Genomic DNA, 18,116 nt, shown 5'->3' on the forward strand with positions numbered 1-18,116 from the left:
CCCCCCCTTCCTCCCTTTCCTCAACCTCAGAAGATGGTGTCGTTATTGCATAGCCACCCCTCTAGCAAGCAGTAAAAAATGACAATGAGGTTCAAACCTTGCTTTTCTTGTTATCTAGTAATAAGGACTTTTTCTACCTGAATATTTCTGTGTCAACTCAAATTTTAAAGCCAATAAAATTTTGTCGGTATTGTTCATGAGATAGGTGGTGTCTTCGATAATCCCCCGACCCCAGACAAGGTGGGTCTTCTTCGAATAAACTTGTAATGACCAGGGTTTTGTCACAGGAATTTTACTGGAGGTTTTCAAAGCTATGCTAAAATAATGATGAAATTCTCTTGTTTATACTCAAAATATCGTATCTGATAACAACAAAGAGAAGGATTAAGCGCCGGGTGCGTTCCTGCCATCGACCAGTCTTACAGAATACGATACAATCCCAGTCATTCAACGATTGACTAAAAATCTCTAATGCCGGGTTGTTTGAGTTTTCGGAACACAAAATGGTCTAGGTGAATATCTTGTACCAGCAAACGTTCGCGAATTCGACGCCCAAAATTTGCATCAAACCAGAAACTCGTTATTCTTATTTCGAAATCGGTCAAACAGGAAAGCGACCTTAAATCCTCGTGGAAGAGCAAACTTTAGTCAGTCATCGAGGTGGCTTTCCAAGTAACAAGCTTTAAACACTCTTTCAAGCCGCTGTAATATCACTCCATTGCTATAGCTTTTTTCTTTTCTTAGTGCTGTAAAAATCAATTAAATTTTGATGATTTTGTGTTATTAAAAACACGCGATTGAATTATTAGACAAAATTTTTAATAATAGAATATAAAATTGTCTTTTTGCCCCCTTTAATAAATGTAGGAAATAAGCACAAATTGGGCACGTCTTCCTGTCTACTATTGCAGTATCGAAGTTGATCTAAAAAAGTAGAAAAACAGGGACAAGAAAAGCAACAACCTTTAACAATAATTTCAACGTTTAACGGTGTCCTTTTTGTTACCCACATTTTAGAAGAATTGAGGCCATCAATCAGAGTATTCGCCAAACATGGCCATTCTGTTGTCTGAAGAGGCTCATTAAAACAGATGAAACGGTTTTCTTATTAAAAAGTAAAAGGAGAAGGACTTTATTGAATGAATGTTCCAGATTATGCATTTCCCGTCGAGTTTAAATCAAATCTTAAACGTAGGGAATTTGAATTTGCCTGATTTACGCTTTGATAGCTGTGGTATTAACATTCGTTGTCAACAGTCGATCTAGCAACCCTATTCAACAGACAATCAGTTGAGAACCCAAGGATATCGCGAGCTTAGTTCGACCGACGCTTCACGCGTTCCAATTTCCAAACTAATAGTTCTGATTGATTCGGGACGAAAGTTTTCGATTCAATTCAATTGTAAACAGCAAATGTATTTGTATTTAGTTAAGTATAAACATACCTACCCGCCTCGACTAGCTTCAGCTATTTGCGGGTAGGTATATAAGCACCTCGTAACCGTCTATTTTTAATAAAGTGTTGTGTTAAAGTGTTGTTATTGTGTAACAGAGCAACCTGAGATATGGCTGTACTGATCTTCGTTTCCTTTGGTAACATGCACAACTTATAAGTGAAACGTTCCCGTTGCTGCGCGATCACTCATTCATTGCACATCTTGATCAGAGGAAAAATAAGGCGGGCTGCTAAAATTGGGTCTTATCGCAGGTTTTTAGCAGTCTTCCAAATACTATCTGACCTTTCCAGTGTTAGCCTTTCGTCAGATTCGCTCTGACGGAGGGCCAGCGCTCGAAACGACAGCACTCAAATCTGTGAACGGTGGCCAAATTACTTTAACTCTGTTGATAAAACCAAACATTCGATTCGTTTCCACTCCCCACCGATGCAGCAGCACAGGTTTTTCAGAAACTTTACCCCTCTCCACCCTCCCCCTAACATACACTATGATTAGTTTGGTTCCGACTTTAGTTTTAATACTTCCGGTTGTGTCCACATATCTTATAGCTACAAGTATAAAGAATTTCCCAGGTTTAAAGAGGCTTGTCAAGGGGATTTTTCTGCGTTATGGTGAAAGCCGTGCCACATATTTGATCAAATACTTTTGCTTGAACGTAAAATTGGTTCCAGTAACATGGAAGGAGCGGGGAGGGGGGGGGGGGGGGGGAGTGTGGGGAGAATTTGGTGAGAGTCGCGCCACTAGCTTGCACTGATTTGATTTGACCACTAATTTGCCCTGCGTGTGGCGGTGATAACAATACTAGGCTGATTTGATAGAACGCGTTAAATGTCAGAAGTGTACAGACTTGTGTTCGAGAGCTCTCGACGCTATACATTAAGTTGTCCCTTTTTCTTTTTTCATTATGACCAGGAGCGAGAAATTGCCGGCGGAAACTAGAGAAAATTAAGCCTTGGCAAGTCTTAGCTAAAGAGTTACATCCACTTGTTACTCTAGGTAAAAAGTTCACTTGTGTGTTTGTGTGCATGTGAAAGAAAACCGTGAATGTAACCACTTGAATGTAAGTAGCAGTACCTTCTTGCCTTGCCATTTCCCAGAAAATGATGCAATAAAATCCGTCCCGACGCACTGAACCCTTTGGTACCAATGTGACACTGCTTGACTCATCTGACAACTGTTTACTAGGAGTGCCAGCTCACCAGCAACTTCATAAATTTTTAGAAGATTTTAAAGACCCCCGGATTCAACTAGTCGAAATATTGCAATCTGTCCTGTCCTGTCATGTCATGTGCTGAACTCGACATATTGGAAATCATACAATTCAACTACATACAGGAACCAAGACAACTACTTATATTATAGTGGATAGTACCTCGAGTGGACACAAATCGTCAAAATGGCGTTTAAACCGGCCAGGACACACCAAGGGACAATGAAGTAAAAGGAAGAAGGCTTTATTTCGTATTATTTTCAGTTTATCTCCGGCGACTCAGTCCAACCGGAGAATCTCACTAATATGGCTTATGCGAACTACTATAATTCCACTCAATTATCTGCACATTTGATGTATAAACTGCCCCGATAATTGGCTTTCAGGACGCAGGACAAATGAGGAAACCAAAAAGTGAAGATAAATACATTTTATTTATTTTGTTTTCAATTACTCTAGATAGTGATAAATACAATTACGCGATCTACAGCTTCAAATCAACTGTAAATAATATTTTTCACACACTACGATTGAGTCGCTTGTGGTGAGACCACTTGAATGTGAAGTATTTAGCACTCTCTTTCCTCTGCGCTATTTCTCAGAAAACCACGAAATAAAATCCGTTTCGGTCTGGTGAAAGTGAAAACATTTGAGCATGGTGACCTGAGTATACGTAATCAGGCGCTGTTCCATGCATGCTTGACTGCAAATCAACAACTGTTTGATAGGATTGCCTACAGCGACCAAGGTATTATGTTCAGTTTCTCTCCGGCGACTCAGTCCAGCGACAATCTCACTAGTATGGCTTATGCGAACTACTACAGTCCACTCAACTATCTGCACAGTTGACGTGTAAACTGCCTCAAAGTACGCAAGACAACTATCGGAGGAAACCACAAAGTAAAGATAAATACATTGTATTTTTTCAATTACTCTAGATATATACCGCTTCCACTTACAGCTTCAAGTCAGCTGTATTAATAACCTTGCTTCATATGCACACACTACGATTGGGCTGCCTGTCGTGTGACCACTTGAATGTGAAGTATTTAGCGCTATCATCCCGCTGCGCTATTAATTCTCCAGAAAACCACGCAATAAAATCCGTTCTGGTCTGGTGAAAGTGAAAGCATTTGATATTTACGTCACGCAAGCTGAGCATGATGATGTGAGTATGCGTAAACGGGCGCTTTTCCATACATGCTTGACTGCCGATCAACAACTGTTTGATAGGAGTGCCTACAGCGACCAAGGAGAAGAGATATCGTGAAGTTTTGGACACCATCCTATAACCAACATGTCTGTACAAGAAAACTGGCAAACAAAGAGACCCACCATCAGAGAAAGAACCAAGTTTATACTCAACAACCATCTCTTCAGCGATGTAAAGTTTGTGGTTCGAAAGAGCGATGGTGAAAGTGAAAGTAAACAAGTGATTACAGCTCATAAGTTTGTGCTGTCGATTGGAAGTCCTGTGTTTGAAGCCATGTTTTACGGTGAGCTAGCGGAGACTAGAGACTCTATTGAACTGCCTGACTGTGAGTACGAGAGTCTGCTGGAATTGTTTCGTTACATGTACAGCGATGAAGTGGATTTGAACGGAAGTCATGTAATGGGAGTGTTATACTTGGCGAAGAAATACATGGTGCCTTCACTCATTGAGAAATGCACGGAATATTTGCAAAAAAACTTAAATCCGTCAAACGTTTTCAGCATTCTTTCAACAGCTGAAAAGTATGAGGAGAAAGAGCTGGTGGATCGATGCTGGAAGGTTGTTGACAAGGAGACAAAAGCAGCAGTGAAATCGGATGGATTTGCGACAATTGAGAGATCCTTACTTGAAGCAGTAGTCTCAAGAGATACTCTGACCATCCGAGGGATCGATTTGTTTAAAGCTGTTGATCAGTGGGCAACAAAGGAGTGCGAAAAACAAGGTTTAGCAGCAAATGGTGAACAGAAAAGAAGGATTCTAGGCGAAGAGATCATCAAAGCGATCCGCTTTCCAGTGATGAAAGAAAAAGAATTTTCAGCTGTTGTCCTTGATGCAAAAATTCTTTCTCTGGAAGAAGTAATCATCTTTTTTAAGTTTTTCACTTCAACATTGGCTACTCCAGTGGGATTTTCAGAGATCAGACGGTCTGGTGTGCCTGCTCTCCGTCACCGTTGTGGTAGATTTGCCGAGTCAGCTGTAAATGGGGATGGTTGGGATTATTTTGATGGGAAAAAAGAGTTTCTTAACTTTTCTGTTGACAAAGACATCATGTTACACGGACTATGTTTGTTTGGCAGTGAGGGCAATGAGTACGATGTGATATTAGAGATAAAACAATCCATAAATTGTTTAACTGTAGTGTCCAAGGCAGGAACGTTTTCTTCGAAGCTGATGGGATATAAAGGCAGTTCTTATTATGGATTTGAAATTCTCTTTGACTTTGCTGTTTACTTAAAGAAAACCACTAAATACCGAGTCGAAGCCAAAATAACCGGTCGAAGGTCTCTGGGATGTGATGGCCCATGTGTGGTCCAGATGTCTGGTGTGACGTTTACTTTTACTTCACGTTCAGTGAAGGAACATACTTGTTCAGATGGTCAGTTTCCTGAATTTCTATTCTCAGTGTAAGTGTGGCAGTGATAACAATGAGTATGAGGTGATGTTAGAAATAATGGATTCCAGTGATAATTCAATTGTGGTGTCCGAGGCAGCAACTTTTTATTCAAAGCTGATGCCATATAAAGGCAGTTCTTATTATGGATTTGAAATTCTCTTTGACTTTGCCGTTTACTTAAAGAAAACCACTAAATATCGAATCGAAGCCAAAATTTTTGTTCTAGGCGCTTGGGTAGGACGTGATGGCCTCTGTTTGGTCCAGATATCTAGTGTGACATTTACATTTTCTATAAGTGCAGTGGAGGAGGAAACGGAACCAAATATTTAGATTGTCAGTGAATTTCTTTTTTCAGTTTAAGTTTCTATGTGGATGATTTGTTAATGAAAGCTGTAGACAAATAAAAAATACTGAAGTTGTTTTTATCTGAAGCCGAGAAGAGCACTTAGAACAATCCAGATGGCATGCTTATATTAAGTCTTTCTTTTGGAATAACGTAAAGAATCTCAGAGGAGCAATTCTTTGCCTAAGGTTAAAACCACATGAAACGGATTGAAATCCACAGTATATGCTGCTTCCACAGCTAAACAAGCTAGTTCAATGACTAATATCAAATTATTTAGACAAGAAGTACCAAAAATTTCATCCGTTTCGGATAACTCTTTCACTTAATTACATATGTACATATTATTTGCTTTTTTCTCGGCACATTAGTATGTATTTTGGTAGAGACCGAAACAGCGTCAATCAGATCCGAGGGTAAATAAAGTTTCATTCATTCATTCATTCATTCGTTCGTTCGTTCGTTCGTTCGTTCGTTCGATGAGACGAGCATCGAGACAAAGCGCATAAGCGAGAGCCAGGGAGAAATAGAAGGTTTTATTAAGAACCAGAGAAGTGCCAACACTACTAAGAAGACTTCAACGGACATGAACACTCTCTCCCGCTACATGGAAACAATTGGCATGAGTGGAAAAACCGTCGAAAGCTTACCTGCGTCCGAATTTGACCACCTCCTGTGCAAGTTCCGGCTTCATGAATATCCGGAAGAAAAATGGAGAACAATACGAACCAGACTCCATATCTGGTTTTCAACGAAGTATCCAAAGATATTTAAGTGAAAAAGGTTCTTCAGTTAACATATTGAAGGACAAGGATTTTGAAAAGTCGAGGAAAGTTCTCTCTGCGAAACGTAAGTCGCTTGTTCATGAACACGGTAAAGGTAACAAACCGCAAGCTGCCACGGCACTCGAAGACGATGAAGAAGATGCTCTCTTTGAGACAGGAGAATTTGGTGATTCTAATCCAGTTTCGCTGCAGCGAACAGCTTGGTGGCTCTTGTTTCTTCACTTCAGTTTTCGGGCGAGAGACGAAAGCCGAAAGCTGCGCTGGGGAGATGTTCAGCTCCAAGAACATAAAGATGGTGGAGAAATGCTTGTTTGGCTTGCAGTACGAGGCACGAAGACTCGTTATGGTCAAGAAAAAGGCCACCGAAGGGCTTTTCAACCAAAGGTTTACGCTATCAAGACAGAACGATGTCCAGTTAAGTTCTACAAAACGTTCAAAAGTCACAGACCAGTAGAAATGAACAAACCAGAGTCCCCATTTATTTAGCAGTACGGCATAATAGAAGCTCGCAAGATAATGTTTGGTACATGAAGTCGCCTCTCGGAAAGAATGAAATCGGGAAATTCTTGTCCACAGCAGCCCTAAAAGCTGGTCTTTAAAGAGAGGGAAAACAAATTACCAACCACTCAGTGCGTAAAACGTGTATCTCCAGGCTGCTCAATGCTGATATTCCCGAGAACTTTGTTGCTCAGCCTCCAGTCTCCAGTCGTACAAGTCGGCAAGCTCCACTCATCAAAGAAGAATGTCGTTAACACTCAGCAGGGCCCATTCGGTAGTGAAGAATCGACGGTTTCAAGTGTTCAAGACCTTCAAATGGCCTCGTGTACGGCCGTAAATTCCATGATGAAGTCTAGCGTGGATCTCCTACTATCCTCCGCCGCTCCGGTCTTTGCAGGAGCTAACATTGGTTCCATCAGTGGCTGCACTTTCCAGATCTTTCATGGAAATGTGAAATTTGTACAGACCGAAAAAAAGCGTCGACTTGTTATTGAAAGTGACGACGATGATTGACTGTCGACCGTTTCTTCTCACAAGAAGTCAGTTTTTTTTACTCTGTAAACTTTACATTTTCAAACTCCGCTGATTTCCTGTTTTGTGACTTTTTCCCTTTCTTAAGTCAGCAAATGCTTGATCTTTTCAGCATAAAATAAACCACACAAGTGTTTTAGAACTAGTGTTATAAATCGTTCTTTTCGTTTCTGTGATGCTCGCGTCATCAAAAGCGGGAAAAATCCCTCACATCGCTGACATCACGCCGGAAGTTGACTTGAATGAAACAACCGGAAGTGTCCGTTTGGCCAAAGAAATGATGCCATATAATAAACTACTTACTAACCTAGCTTGCTCGAGCCGTACTGGGGAACATTGGCCCTCGGTCGCTTTTGTGCGGACCTCGCTGCGCTCGGTCCGTACTGTCACGACCTCGGGCCAATATTCACCAGTACGGCACTCGCGCTCGGTTAGTAAGAGGTTATGAACACAAAGAATAAAATATGCGACCAAATTCAGTGAATCTGTCTACTGTTCTATACTTCTCCTAAATTCCTAATTAATCCAAAAGGGTGGACAAAATACTGTACAACTGATATTTGATCAAGTAGTACCTTAAACAAAAAAAATTGATTTTAGTAGCGAAACTGACGAGGGTGGGGAGAGGAGGGGGATGTGCACAGCTTCACTACTTTGCAACATTTTGCTGCAGTTACAGTCGATAAAAAAACGAGGAAGCCATTTGTTTGCTGCATAGCGATGCGAATGATACCAGGCTGATTTGGCAGTATCACATTGTCTTCAACAAAAGCAGGCCAATCAAAATCCTTTTTTGTCGATTATATCGCGAGGGAGGGGACCCACTCACCCCTACCTGTGTGACGTCAAAGCATTTGATTTATTTATCAAATCCGGATTAAATTTGGCGCCATATTGTTAACATGTTGTGGACTCAAGTGTGCCGTTTTCAAACAGAAATTTCACCATTTTGAAGCGGTGAATCAAAAGAATAACTTCTAAGAAGCACCCGACATTTGAAATGGTGGAAATTGGTGAGTTCCTGGCGAAGGAATCGTGCTTTGTTTGACGGTCTTAGACCACGACGCGAGACTGAAAAGAGGTCATTGACAAGCTTATGTTATCGTAATGGAATTTCAAAAATTCCCGGTGAAAGTCTGAGTCGCGTAACACAAGGGAAACAACGTAACGCGATCGTCGTGACTCAAACTATTCCATTAGCAAGAATAGATTTATCAATCGGCGAAGCATACAGTTGGAATAAATGAATCGGCCCAAGCATCACGCGTAATGCCAGTATAGCAGGCATCTTTTTACGCGGGATGCCCTGAGGGGGCATACCGTGTCTAAAAACGGGTCGATTTCTTTTTTTTCTTTTTTTTTTTTTTCTTCCTCGTAGCTACAAATCGGTACATTAATTTATTCATTAAACTCACCCCTCTCCTACTCGGGGTGTATTGTTCTGATTGTCTTCAACAGAAGCAGGCCAATCAAAATCCATTCTTGTCGCTTATATCGCGAGGGAGGAGACCCACTCACCCCTACCTGTGTGACGTCAATGCATCATTTGATCTATTTATTAAAGACGGATTAACTCGCGCCATATTGTTTTAACATGTTCTGGACTCAAGTGTGCTGTTTTCAAAGGGAAATTTCACCATTTTGAAGCGGTAAATCGAAAGAATAACTTCTAAGAAGCACCCGACACGTAAAACGGTGGAAATTGGTGAGTTCTTAGTGAAGGAATCGTGCTTTGTTTGACAGTCTTAGACCACGACGCGAGACTGAAAAGAGGTCATTGAGAAGCTTACGTTATCGTAATGGAATTTGACAAATTTCCGCTGATAGTCTGAGTCGCGTAACACACGGAAAACAACGTAACGCGATCGTCGTGACTCAAACTATTCCATTAGCAAGGATAGTTTTATCAATCGGCGAAGCATACAGTTGGAATAAATGAATCAGCCCCAGCATCTCGCGTAATGCCAGTATAGCAGGCATCTTGTTTTTTTTTTTTTTTCTTCCTCGTAGTCACAAATCGGTATATTAATTACGCGGGATGCCCTGAAGGGGCATACCGTGTCTAAAAACGGGTCGATTTCTTTTTTTACGCGGGATGCCCTGAGGGGGCATACCGTGTCTAAAAACGGGTCGATTTCTTTTTTTTTTTCTTCCTCGTAGCTACAAATCGGTACATTAATTTATTCATTAAACCCACCCCTCTCCTACTCGGGGTGTATTGTTCTGATTGTCTTCAACAGAAGCAGGCCAATCAAAATCCATTCTTGTCGCTTACATCGCGAGGGAGGGGACCCACTCACCCCTACCTGTGTGACGTCAACGCATCATTTGATCTATTTATTAAAAACAGATTAAATTTGGCTCCATATTGTTAACATGTTGTGGACTCAAGTGTGCCATTTTCAAACGGAAATTTCACCATTTTGAAGCGGGAAATCGAAAGAATAACTTCTAAGAAGCACCCGACATTTAAAACGGTGGAAATTGGTGAGTTCCTGGCGAAGGAATCGTGCTTTGTTTGACAGTCTTAGACCACGACGCGAGACTGAAAAGAGGTCATTGAGAAGCTTACGTTATCGCAATGGAATTCCCGCAATTTCCCTTGAAACCCTGAGTAGCGTTACACAAGGGAAACAACGTAACGCGATCGTCGTGACTCAAACTATTCCATTAGCAAGGATAGTTTTATCAATCGGCGAAGCATACAGTTGGAATAAATGAATCAGCCCCAGCATCTCGCGTAATGCCAGTATAGCAGGCATCTTGTTTTTTTTTTACGCGGGATGCCCCGAGGGGGCATACCGTGTCTTAAAACGGGTCGATTTCTTTTTTTTTTTTTTTTTTTCTTCGTAGTAGCTACAAATCGGTACATTAATTTATTCATTAAACTCTCCCCTCTCCTACTCGGGATGTATTGTTCTGATTGTCTTCAACAAAGGCAGGCCAATCAAAATCCATTCTTGTCGCTTATATCGTGAGGGAGGGGACCCACTCACCCCTACCTGTGTGACGTCAATGCATCATTTGATATATTTATTAATGACGGATTAAATAGTCGTGCCATATTGTTTTAACATGTTCTGGACTCAAGTGTGCCGTTTTCAAACGAAAATTTCACCATTTTGAAGCGATAAATCGAAAGAATAACTTCTAAGAAGCACCCGACACGTGAAACGGTGGAAATAGGTGAGTTCCTGGCGAAGGAATCGTGCTTTGTTTGACAGTCTTAGACCACGACGCGAGACTGAAAAGAGGTCATTGAGAAGCTTACGTTATCGTAATGGAATTTCACAAATTTTCCGTAGCCTCCCACGCAGACGTTCTTGGGGGTTCGTCACGCGTTCCTGCCCTAAGAACGTCTGCGTGGGAGGCTAAAATTTCCGGTGATACTCTGAGTCGCGTAACACAAAGGAAACAACGTAACGCGATCGTCGTGACTTAAACTATTCCACTAGCAAGGATAGTCTTATCAATCGGCAAAGCATACAGTTGGAATAAATGAATCAGCCCCAGCATCACGCGTAATGCCAGTGTAGCAGGCATCTTGTTTTTTTTTCTTCCTCGTAGTCACAAATCGGTATATTAATTTATTCATTAAACTCTCCCCTCTCCTACTCGGGATGTAATGTTCTGATTGTCTTCAACAACAGCAGGCCAATCAACATCCATTCTTGTCGCTTTAATCGCGGGGGAGGGGACCCACTCAACCCTACCGGTGTGACGTCAACGCATCATTTGATATATTTATTAAGGACGGATTAAATTGTCGCGCCATATTGTTAACATGTTCTGGACTCAAGTGTGCCGTTTTCAAACGGAAATTTCACCATTTTGAAGCGGTGAATCGAAAGAATAACGTTTAAGAAGCACCCGACATTTAAAACCGTGGAAATTGGTGAGTTCCTGGCGAAGGAATCGTGCTTTGTTTGACAGTCTTAGACCACGACGCGAGACTAAAAAGAGGTCATTGAAAGCTTACATTATCGTAATGGAATTACACACATTTCCGGTAATAGTCTGAGTCGCGTTACACAAGGTAAATAACGTAACGCGATCGTCGTGACTCAAACTATTCCATTAGCAAGGATAGTTTTATCAATTGGCGAAGCATACAGTTGGAATAAATGAATCCAAACGGAAATTTCACCATTTTGAAGCGGTGAATCGAAAGAATACCTTCTAAGAAGCACCCGACATTTAAAACGGTGGAAATTGGTGAGTTCCTGGGGAAGGAATCGTGCTTTGTTTCACAGTCTTAGACCACGACGCGAGACTGAAAAGAGGTCATTGAGAAGCTTATGTTATCGTAATGGAATTTCAAAAATTCCCGGTGGAAGTCTGAGTCGCGTAACACAAGGGAAACAACGTAACGCGATCGTCGTGACTCAAACTATTCCATTAGCAAGGATAGATTTATCAATCGGCGAAGCACACAGTTGGAATAAATGAATCAGCCCCAGCATCACGCGTAATGCCAGTGTAGCAGGCATCTTGTTTATTCATTAAACTCTCCCCTCTCCTACTCGGGATGTAATGTTCTGATTGTCTTCAACAACAGCAGGCCAATCAACATCCATTCTTGTCGCTTTAATCGCGAGGAAGGGGACCCACTCAACCCTACCGGTGTGACGTCAACGCATCATTTGATATATTTATTAAGGACGGATTAAATTGTCGCGCCATATTGTTAACATGTTCTGGACTCAAGTGTGCCGTTTTCAAACGGAAATTTCACCATTTTGAAGCGGTGAATCGAAAGAATAACGTTTAAGAAGCACCCGACATTTAAAACCGTGGAAATTGGTGAGTTCCTGGCGAAGGAATCGTGCTTTGTTTGGCAGTCTTAGACCACGACGCGAGACTAAAAAGAGGTCATTGAAAGCTTACATTATCGTAATGGAATTACACACATTTCCGGTAATAGTCTGAGTCGCGTAACACAAGGTAAATAGCGTAACGCGATCGTCGTGACTCAAACTATTCCATTAGCAAGGATAGTTTTATCAATTGGCGAAGCATACAGTTGGAATAAATGAATCCAAACGGAAATTTCACCATTTTGAAGCGGTGAATCGAAAGAATACCTTCTAAGAAGCACCCGACATTTAAAACGGTGGAAATTGGTGAGTTCCTGGCGAAGGAATCGTGCTTTGTTTCACAGTCTTAGACCACGACGCGAGACTGAAAAGAGGTCATTGAGAAGCTTATGTTATCGTAATGGAATTTCAAAAATTCCCGGTGGAAGTCTGAGTCGCGTAACACAAGGGAAACAACGTAACGCGATCGTCGTGACTCAAACTATTCCATTAGCAAGGATAGATTTATCAATCGGCGAAGCACACAGTTGGAATAAATGAATCAGCCCAGGAGCTTATCAGCCCCAGCATCACGCGTAATGCCAGTGTAGCAGGCATCTTGTTTTTTTTTACGCGGGATGCCCTGAGGGGGCATACCGTGTCTAAAAACGGGACGATTTCTTTTTCCTCGTAGCCACAAATCTGTATATTAATTTATTCATTAAACTCTCCCCTCTCCTACTCGGGATGTATTGTTCTGATTGTCTTCAACAAAAGCAGGCCAATCAAAATCCATTCTTGTCGCTTATATTGCGAGGGAGGGGACCCACTCACCCCTACCTGTGTGACGTCAAAGCATCATTTGATTTATTTATCAAATCCGGATTAAATTTGGTGCCGTATTGTTAACATGTTCTGGACTCAAGTGTGCCGTTTTCAAACGGAAATTTCACCATTTTGAAGCGGTAAATCAAAAGAATAACTTCTAAGAAGCACTCGACATCTAAAACGGTGGAAATTGGAGAGTTCCTGGCGAAGGAATCGTTCTTTCTTTGACAGTCTTAGACCACAATTGCAGACAGAAAAGAGGTCATTGAGAAGCTTACGTTATCGCAATGGAATTCCCGCAATTTCCCTTGAAACCCTGAGTAGCGTAACACAAGGGAAACGTAACGCGATCTTCGTGACTCAAACTATTCCATTAGCAAGGATGGTTTTATAAATCTGCGAAGCACAAAGTTGGAATAAATGAATCAGCTACGGCATCTCGCGTAATGCCAGTATAGCAGGCATCTTGTTTTTTTTCTTCCTCGTATCCACAAATCGGTACATTAATTTATTCATTAAACTCACCCCTCTCCTACTCGGGATGTATTGTTCTAATTGTCTTCAACAACAGCAGGCCAATCAAAATCCATTCTTGTCGCTTATATCGCGAGGGAGGGGACCCACTCACCCTTACCTGTGTGACGTCAACGCATCATTTGATTTCTTAATTAAAAGTGCATTAAATTGTCGCGCCATATTGTTTATAACATGTTCTGGACTCAAGTGTGCCGTTTTCAAACGGAAATTTCACCATTTTGAAGCGGCAAATCGAAAGAATAACTTCTAAGAAGCTGTCGACATTTAAAACGGTGGAAATTGGTGAGTTCATGGCGAAGGAATCGTGCTTTGTTTGACAGTCTTAGACCACGACGCGAGACTGAAAAGAGGTCATTGAGAAGCTTACGTTATCGCAATGGAATTTCACAAATTTCCGGTGATAGTCTGAGTCGCGTAACACAAAGGAAACAACGTAACGCGATCGTCGTGACTCAAACTATTCCATTAGCAAGGATAGTTTTATCAATTGGCGAAGCATACAGTTGGAATAAATGAATTGCTGTTTGTGTGCTTGCGTCCTCCCGCTGCGCGATTTCTCAGAAAAACACACAACAAACTTCGTTACGGTCTGGTGAAAGTGAAAACATTTGATATTTGAGTCACGCAAACTAAGCATGGTGATGTAAGTATGCGTAAAAGGGCGCTGTTCGATACTGCTTGACTGCCGATCAAGAACTGTTTGATAGGATTGCCTACAGCGACCAAGGAAAAGAGATATCTATAAGTTTTTGACAACTTCCTATAACGAAGATGTCTGTACAAGAAAACTGGCAAACAAAGAGACCCACCATCAGAGAAAGAACCACGTTTATGCTCAACAATCATCTATTCAGCGATGTGAAGTTTGTGGTTCGCAAGAGCGATGGTGAAAGCGAAAGTAAGAAAGTGATTCCAGCTCACAAGTTTGTGTTGTCGATTGGCAGTCCTGTGTTTGAAGCCATGTTTTACGGTGAGCTAGCGGAGACTAGAGACTCTATTGAACTGCCTGACTGTGAGTGCGAGAGTCTGTTGGAGTTGTTTCGTTACATGTACAGCGATGAAGTTAATTTGAGCGGAAGTAATGTGATGGCGGTGTTATACTTGGCTAAGAAGTACATGGTGCCTTTACTCGCTGATAAATGCACACAATATTTGCAAAAAAAATTAGATCCGTCAAATGTTTTCAACATTCTGCCAACGGCTGAAAAGTATGAGGAGAAAGAGCTGGTGGATCGATGCTGGGAGGTTGTTGACAAGGAGACAAAAGCGGCAGTGAATTCGGATGGATTTGCGACTATTGAGAGATCCTTACTTGAAGCAGTAGTCTCAAGAGAAACTCTGTCCATTGAAGAGATCGATTTGTTTAAAGCTGTTGATCAGTGGGCAACAAAGGAGTGCGGAAAACAAGGTTGAGAAGTAAATGGTGAACAGAAAAGAAGGATTCTTGGCGAACAAATTTTTAAAGCAATCCGCTTTCCTCTTATGAAACAGGAGGAATTTGCATCTGTCGTCCTCAATAAAGATATGTTCACTAAAGGTGAATTGGTAGAGTTCTTTCAGTTTTTTAGTTCACCTCTGGTTACCCCAGTGGGGTTTTCAAAAACCAAGCGCTCTTCAGCTGTGTCTTTTTTTCGTTGTGCCAGGTTTCGATCGATTTCTGAAGATGGTAAGAGTTATAATGTTGGGTGTAAAGACTATTTAATTTTTTCTGTTGACAAAGACATCATGTTACATGGACTGAGCTTCTTTGGCAGTGAGAACAATGACTACACAGTAACACTTGAGGTAAAAGATATTGACCGGATAACCGTAGTGTCCAAGACAGAAACAATCGGCTCTTCAAAGCTTATGCAGTACAATAGCAGTAATTATTATGGATTTGAAATCGTGTTTGACCCAGCAGTTCCTTTAAAGGAAAATACACGGTACCGAATTAAAGCAGATATATCTGGTCCACGTTCTTCGTATGGATGTAATGGTTTTAGTAGTGTCCAAAAATGTAGTGTAAATTTTACCTTTTCTTCTAGTGTATATAAAGGTAGGAACGGAACAAGTGAATCGGTCGGTCAATTTCCTGAAATTTTGTTTTCTGTGTAGTTAACCGAAGGCGATTTTAATCACCTTTGGTGAAAGTGAAAAGTTTCAGGAGAACATGATCGCAACTTCCGAAACAAGACCATCTTTAATCTTTAATCTTTAATTAGCATAATTGCCATTAGCAAAGCTAATCCGGCAATGGAGCGGCCAGCGGACGCAAAATAGGTTAAATTATATATGTTTAGAACATATAAAGAACTGATAAAGTCCGAGTAAGAGTCAGACTTGACGATGTCAGGTGGTAACACATTCCATGTTGGGATTGTTCTTACATAAAGTGAGTGTTTGTAAGCGTCGACTGAAGAGAACGGTAGACTTATCTTAAAGTCATGACTCGCCCTGTACGGCTGTACGCCGGCACAGAGATCATGTAAGCTCGCGGGGGGGGGGGGGGGGGGGGAGATGTTAACGTGACCTCTATGTATTTGATAAAACATGCCGATGTCACATATGCTACGTCTTAATTGCAGTGAGGGCCAATTTAGGTCCGTGAGCATAGAGGATACACTACTATAACGGCTATAATCGTTGTTAACAAACCGCGCGGCGCGGCGCTGTACAGACTCAATGCAGTCAATCCCTTTCTTTGTGTGTGGAGACCAGGCAACAGTGGCGTATTCAGCAATCGGGCGCACTAAGGATAGATAGCAATGTTCTTTAACAGATCTGGCACACGATGAAAGGTTCCTCTGAAGGATCCCTAGGACTCTCATGGCCTTCTTTTTGGCTTCAACACACTGCATTTGCCAGCTCAGCGTACATGTTATGTAGACACCGAGATACTTTTGATAGCAAGCACCGTCGAGCTGCACATTACAAAGGTAGTAGCTAAACTTAAAAGGAGATTTCGTTAAAGTAACTGACATAACAAAACATTTTGTAGGAGCAAATTTCATCTGCCACGTTGACGCCCACGTATCTAGTTGATCGAGGTCTCGCTAGAGAGCCAGGTGATCTTCGGTGGAATTTATCGGACGATAAAGTACACAGTCGTCGGCAAAGAGCTTTATGCCAGATGCAATATTGTGGGGTAGGTCGTTTATAAACATCCAAAAAAGGATAGGGCCCAAGACGGTACCTTGAAGCATCCCGGATAGTACTGGAGACCACGTAGAATTAGAACCGTTAACCACGACGCGTTGGCTGCGCTCAGTTGAAAATCATCCACCATCATCACATATACACAGAGAAACAAAAATCCAAACAAAAACAAGACAGGAACTACATATAGCCACTACGTACCTTTTTTTTTGTCTTGGATGGAATCCCTTTTAATCTAGGGAACAATTTTATTTCCAGCAGTGACAGGCCATCATCGCCTTGAACTTCAATTTTTGGTGAAGCTCAAAAGGACCTTGTCATCGGAATTTTACTGGAGTTTTGCTATGCTCAGTAATAAAAATAATGATTTAATATTCTTGCTTATACTCAAAATACCCGAAACATAAAGAGAAAGAAACATTCTCAAAAAGAGGTGGAGGTAGTTGAAACCATTGTTATCATTGTGTTATTATAGCTTTTTTCTTACCAATAAGTTGTATATAATAGTGAATTTTAATTATTCTTGTTTATCGAAAAACCAGCAATCGAAATGTCATCACACAATTTTAACAATAACATACAAAAATTGTCTTCTTACCACCTTTACGTGTAATTTTTTGTATGAATACAAAGAATAAAATTTGCCACCAAATTCAGTGAATCTGTCTACTACTTACTCTTCTCCTAAATTCCTAAAAGGGCGAATACTATATAACAACCTTTATCAATGATTTCTTTCTATTTTTTCTTTGCATGAGAATATTCGAATTTTATTAGAACTAAACAGGCCATCACTGGGGTCACCAGACTCTGAGTATTTATTGAAATTGTTTCTATAACAGAAAGGAGAAAGACTTCATTCGTTCATGTTCCAGATTGTTTGTAAGCGTCGATATAAATCAAATCTAAAACGTGAAGGGAGAAAAAAAACTCGCAAAATTTTGAGCTTTCCTGATGCACGCAGTGAAAACCGTGAGAAATATTCGTTGTAAATCTAGCGGAGCCCTATTCAACAAGCCATTGAGGAGTCACTAAATAAAATGTCTCCCAAGGATATCGCGGCTCAGCTTTGTCGACACTTTGCGTTTTCCTAATTCCGAGCGAATGATCCTAATTGATGCCTATTTATGGCTCTAGTTTCGTTTCCCTCGGCAACTGACCACCGGCGCGCGCGGAAAACACGAGCCGACCACAACACCAGAGGAAACAACACTGCTGCGAAAAATTAGGGCTGATAGCGGGTTAGTAACAGTCTTAAAAATATTCGGTTTTCTTTAGTTTCAATTTCGCATTAATATTTCCGGTTGTGTCCACAACTAGTATAGCTAAAGGTATAATAAATTTCCCGGGTTTAAAGGGGGCAATTTCTATAGTAAAAACTGTACAA

The 18,116-nt window shown here is 41.1% G+C and overlaps 2 protein-coding genes and 1 pseudogene across 2 annotated transcripts in view; all 3 read left to right on the forward strand.

Annotated features, from left to right (window-relative positions):
* The window catches only part of LOC146479648 (BTB/POZ domain-containing protein 6-like), a 74,632-nt gene that overhangs the window by 25,440 nt on the left and 31,076 nt on the right, over window positions 1-18,116 (forward strand). The gene's annotated exons all lie outside the window — the stretch shown is intronic.
* LOC146479653 (BTB/POZ domain-containing protein 6-B-like) lies at window positions 3,663-5,908 on the forward strand. Its single transcript, XM_085110508.1, has one exon. The coding sequence runs from the start codon at window positions 3,965-3,967 to the stop codon at window positions 5,285-5,287; it is 1,323 nt and encodes a 440-aa protein (XP_084966634.1). The 5' UTR covers window positions 3,663-3,964; the 3' UTR covers window positions 5,288-5,908.
* Window positions 14,296-15,766, forward strand: LOC146479654 (BTB/POZ domain-containing protein 6 pseudogene; annotated as a pseudogene).

Source organism: Pavona decussata, unplaced genomic scaffold (assembly GCF_977016875.1).
Source record: "Pavona decussata unplaced genomic scaffold, jaPavDecu1.1 SCAFFOLD_58, whole genome shotgun sequence".
In the NCBI taxonomy this organism is placed as follows: domain Eukaryota; kingdom Metazoa; phylum Cnidaria; class Anthozoa; order Scleractinia; family Agariciidae; genus Pavona; species Pavona decussata.

Excerpts from the sequence above, each read along its gene's own strand:
- LOC146479653 (XM_085110508.1), top strand. The coding sequence starts at position 3,965 with ATGTCTGTACAAGAAAACTGGCAAACAAAGAGACCCACCATCAGAGAA.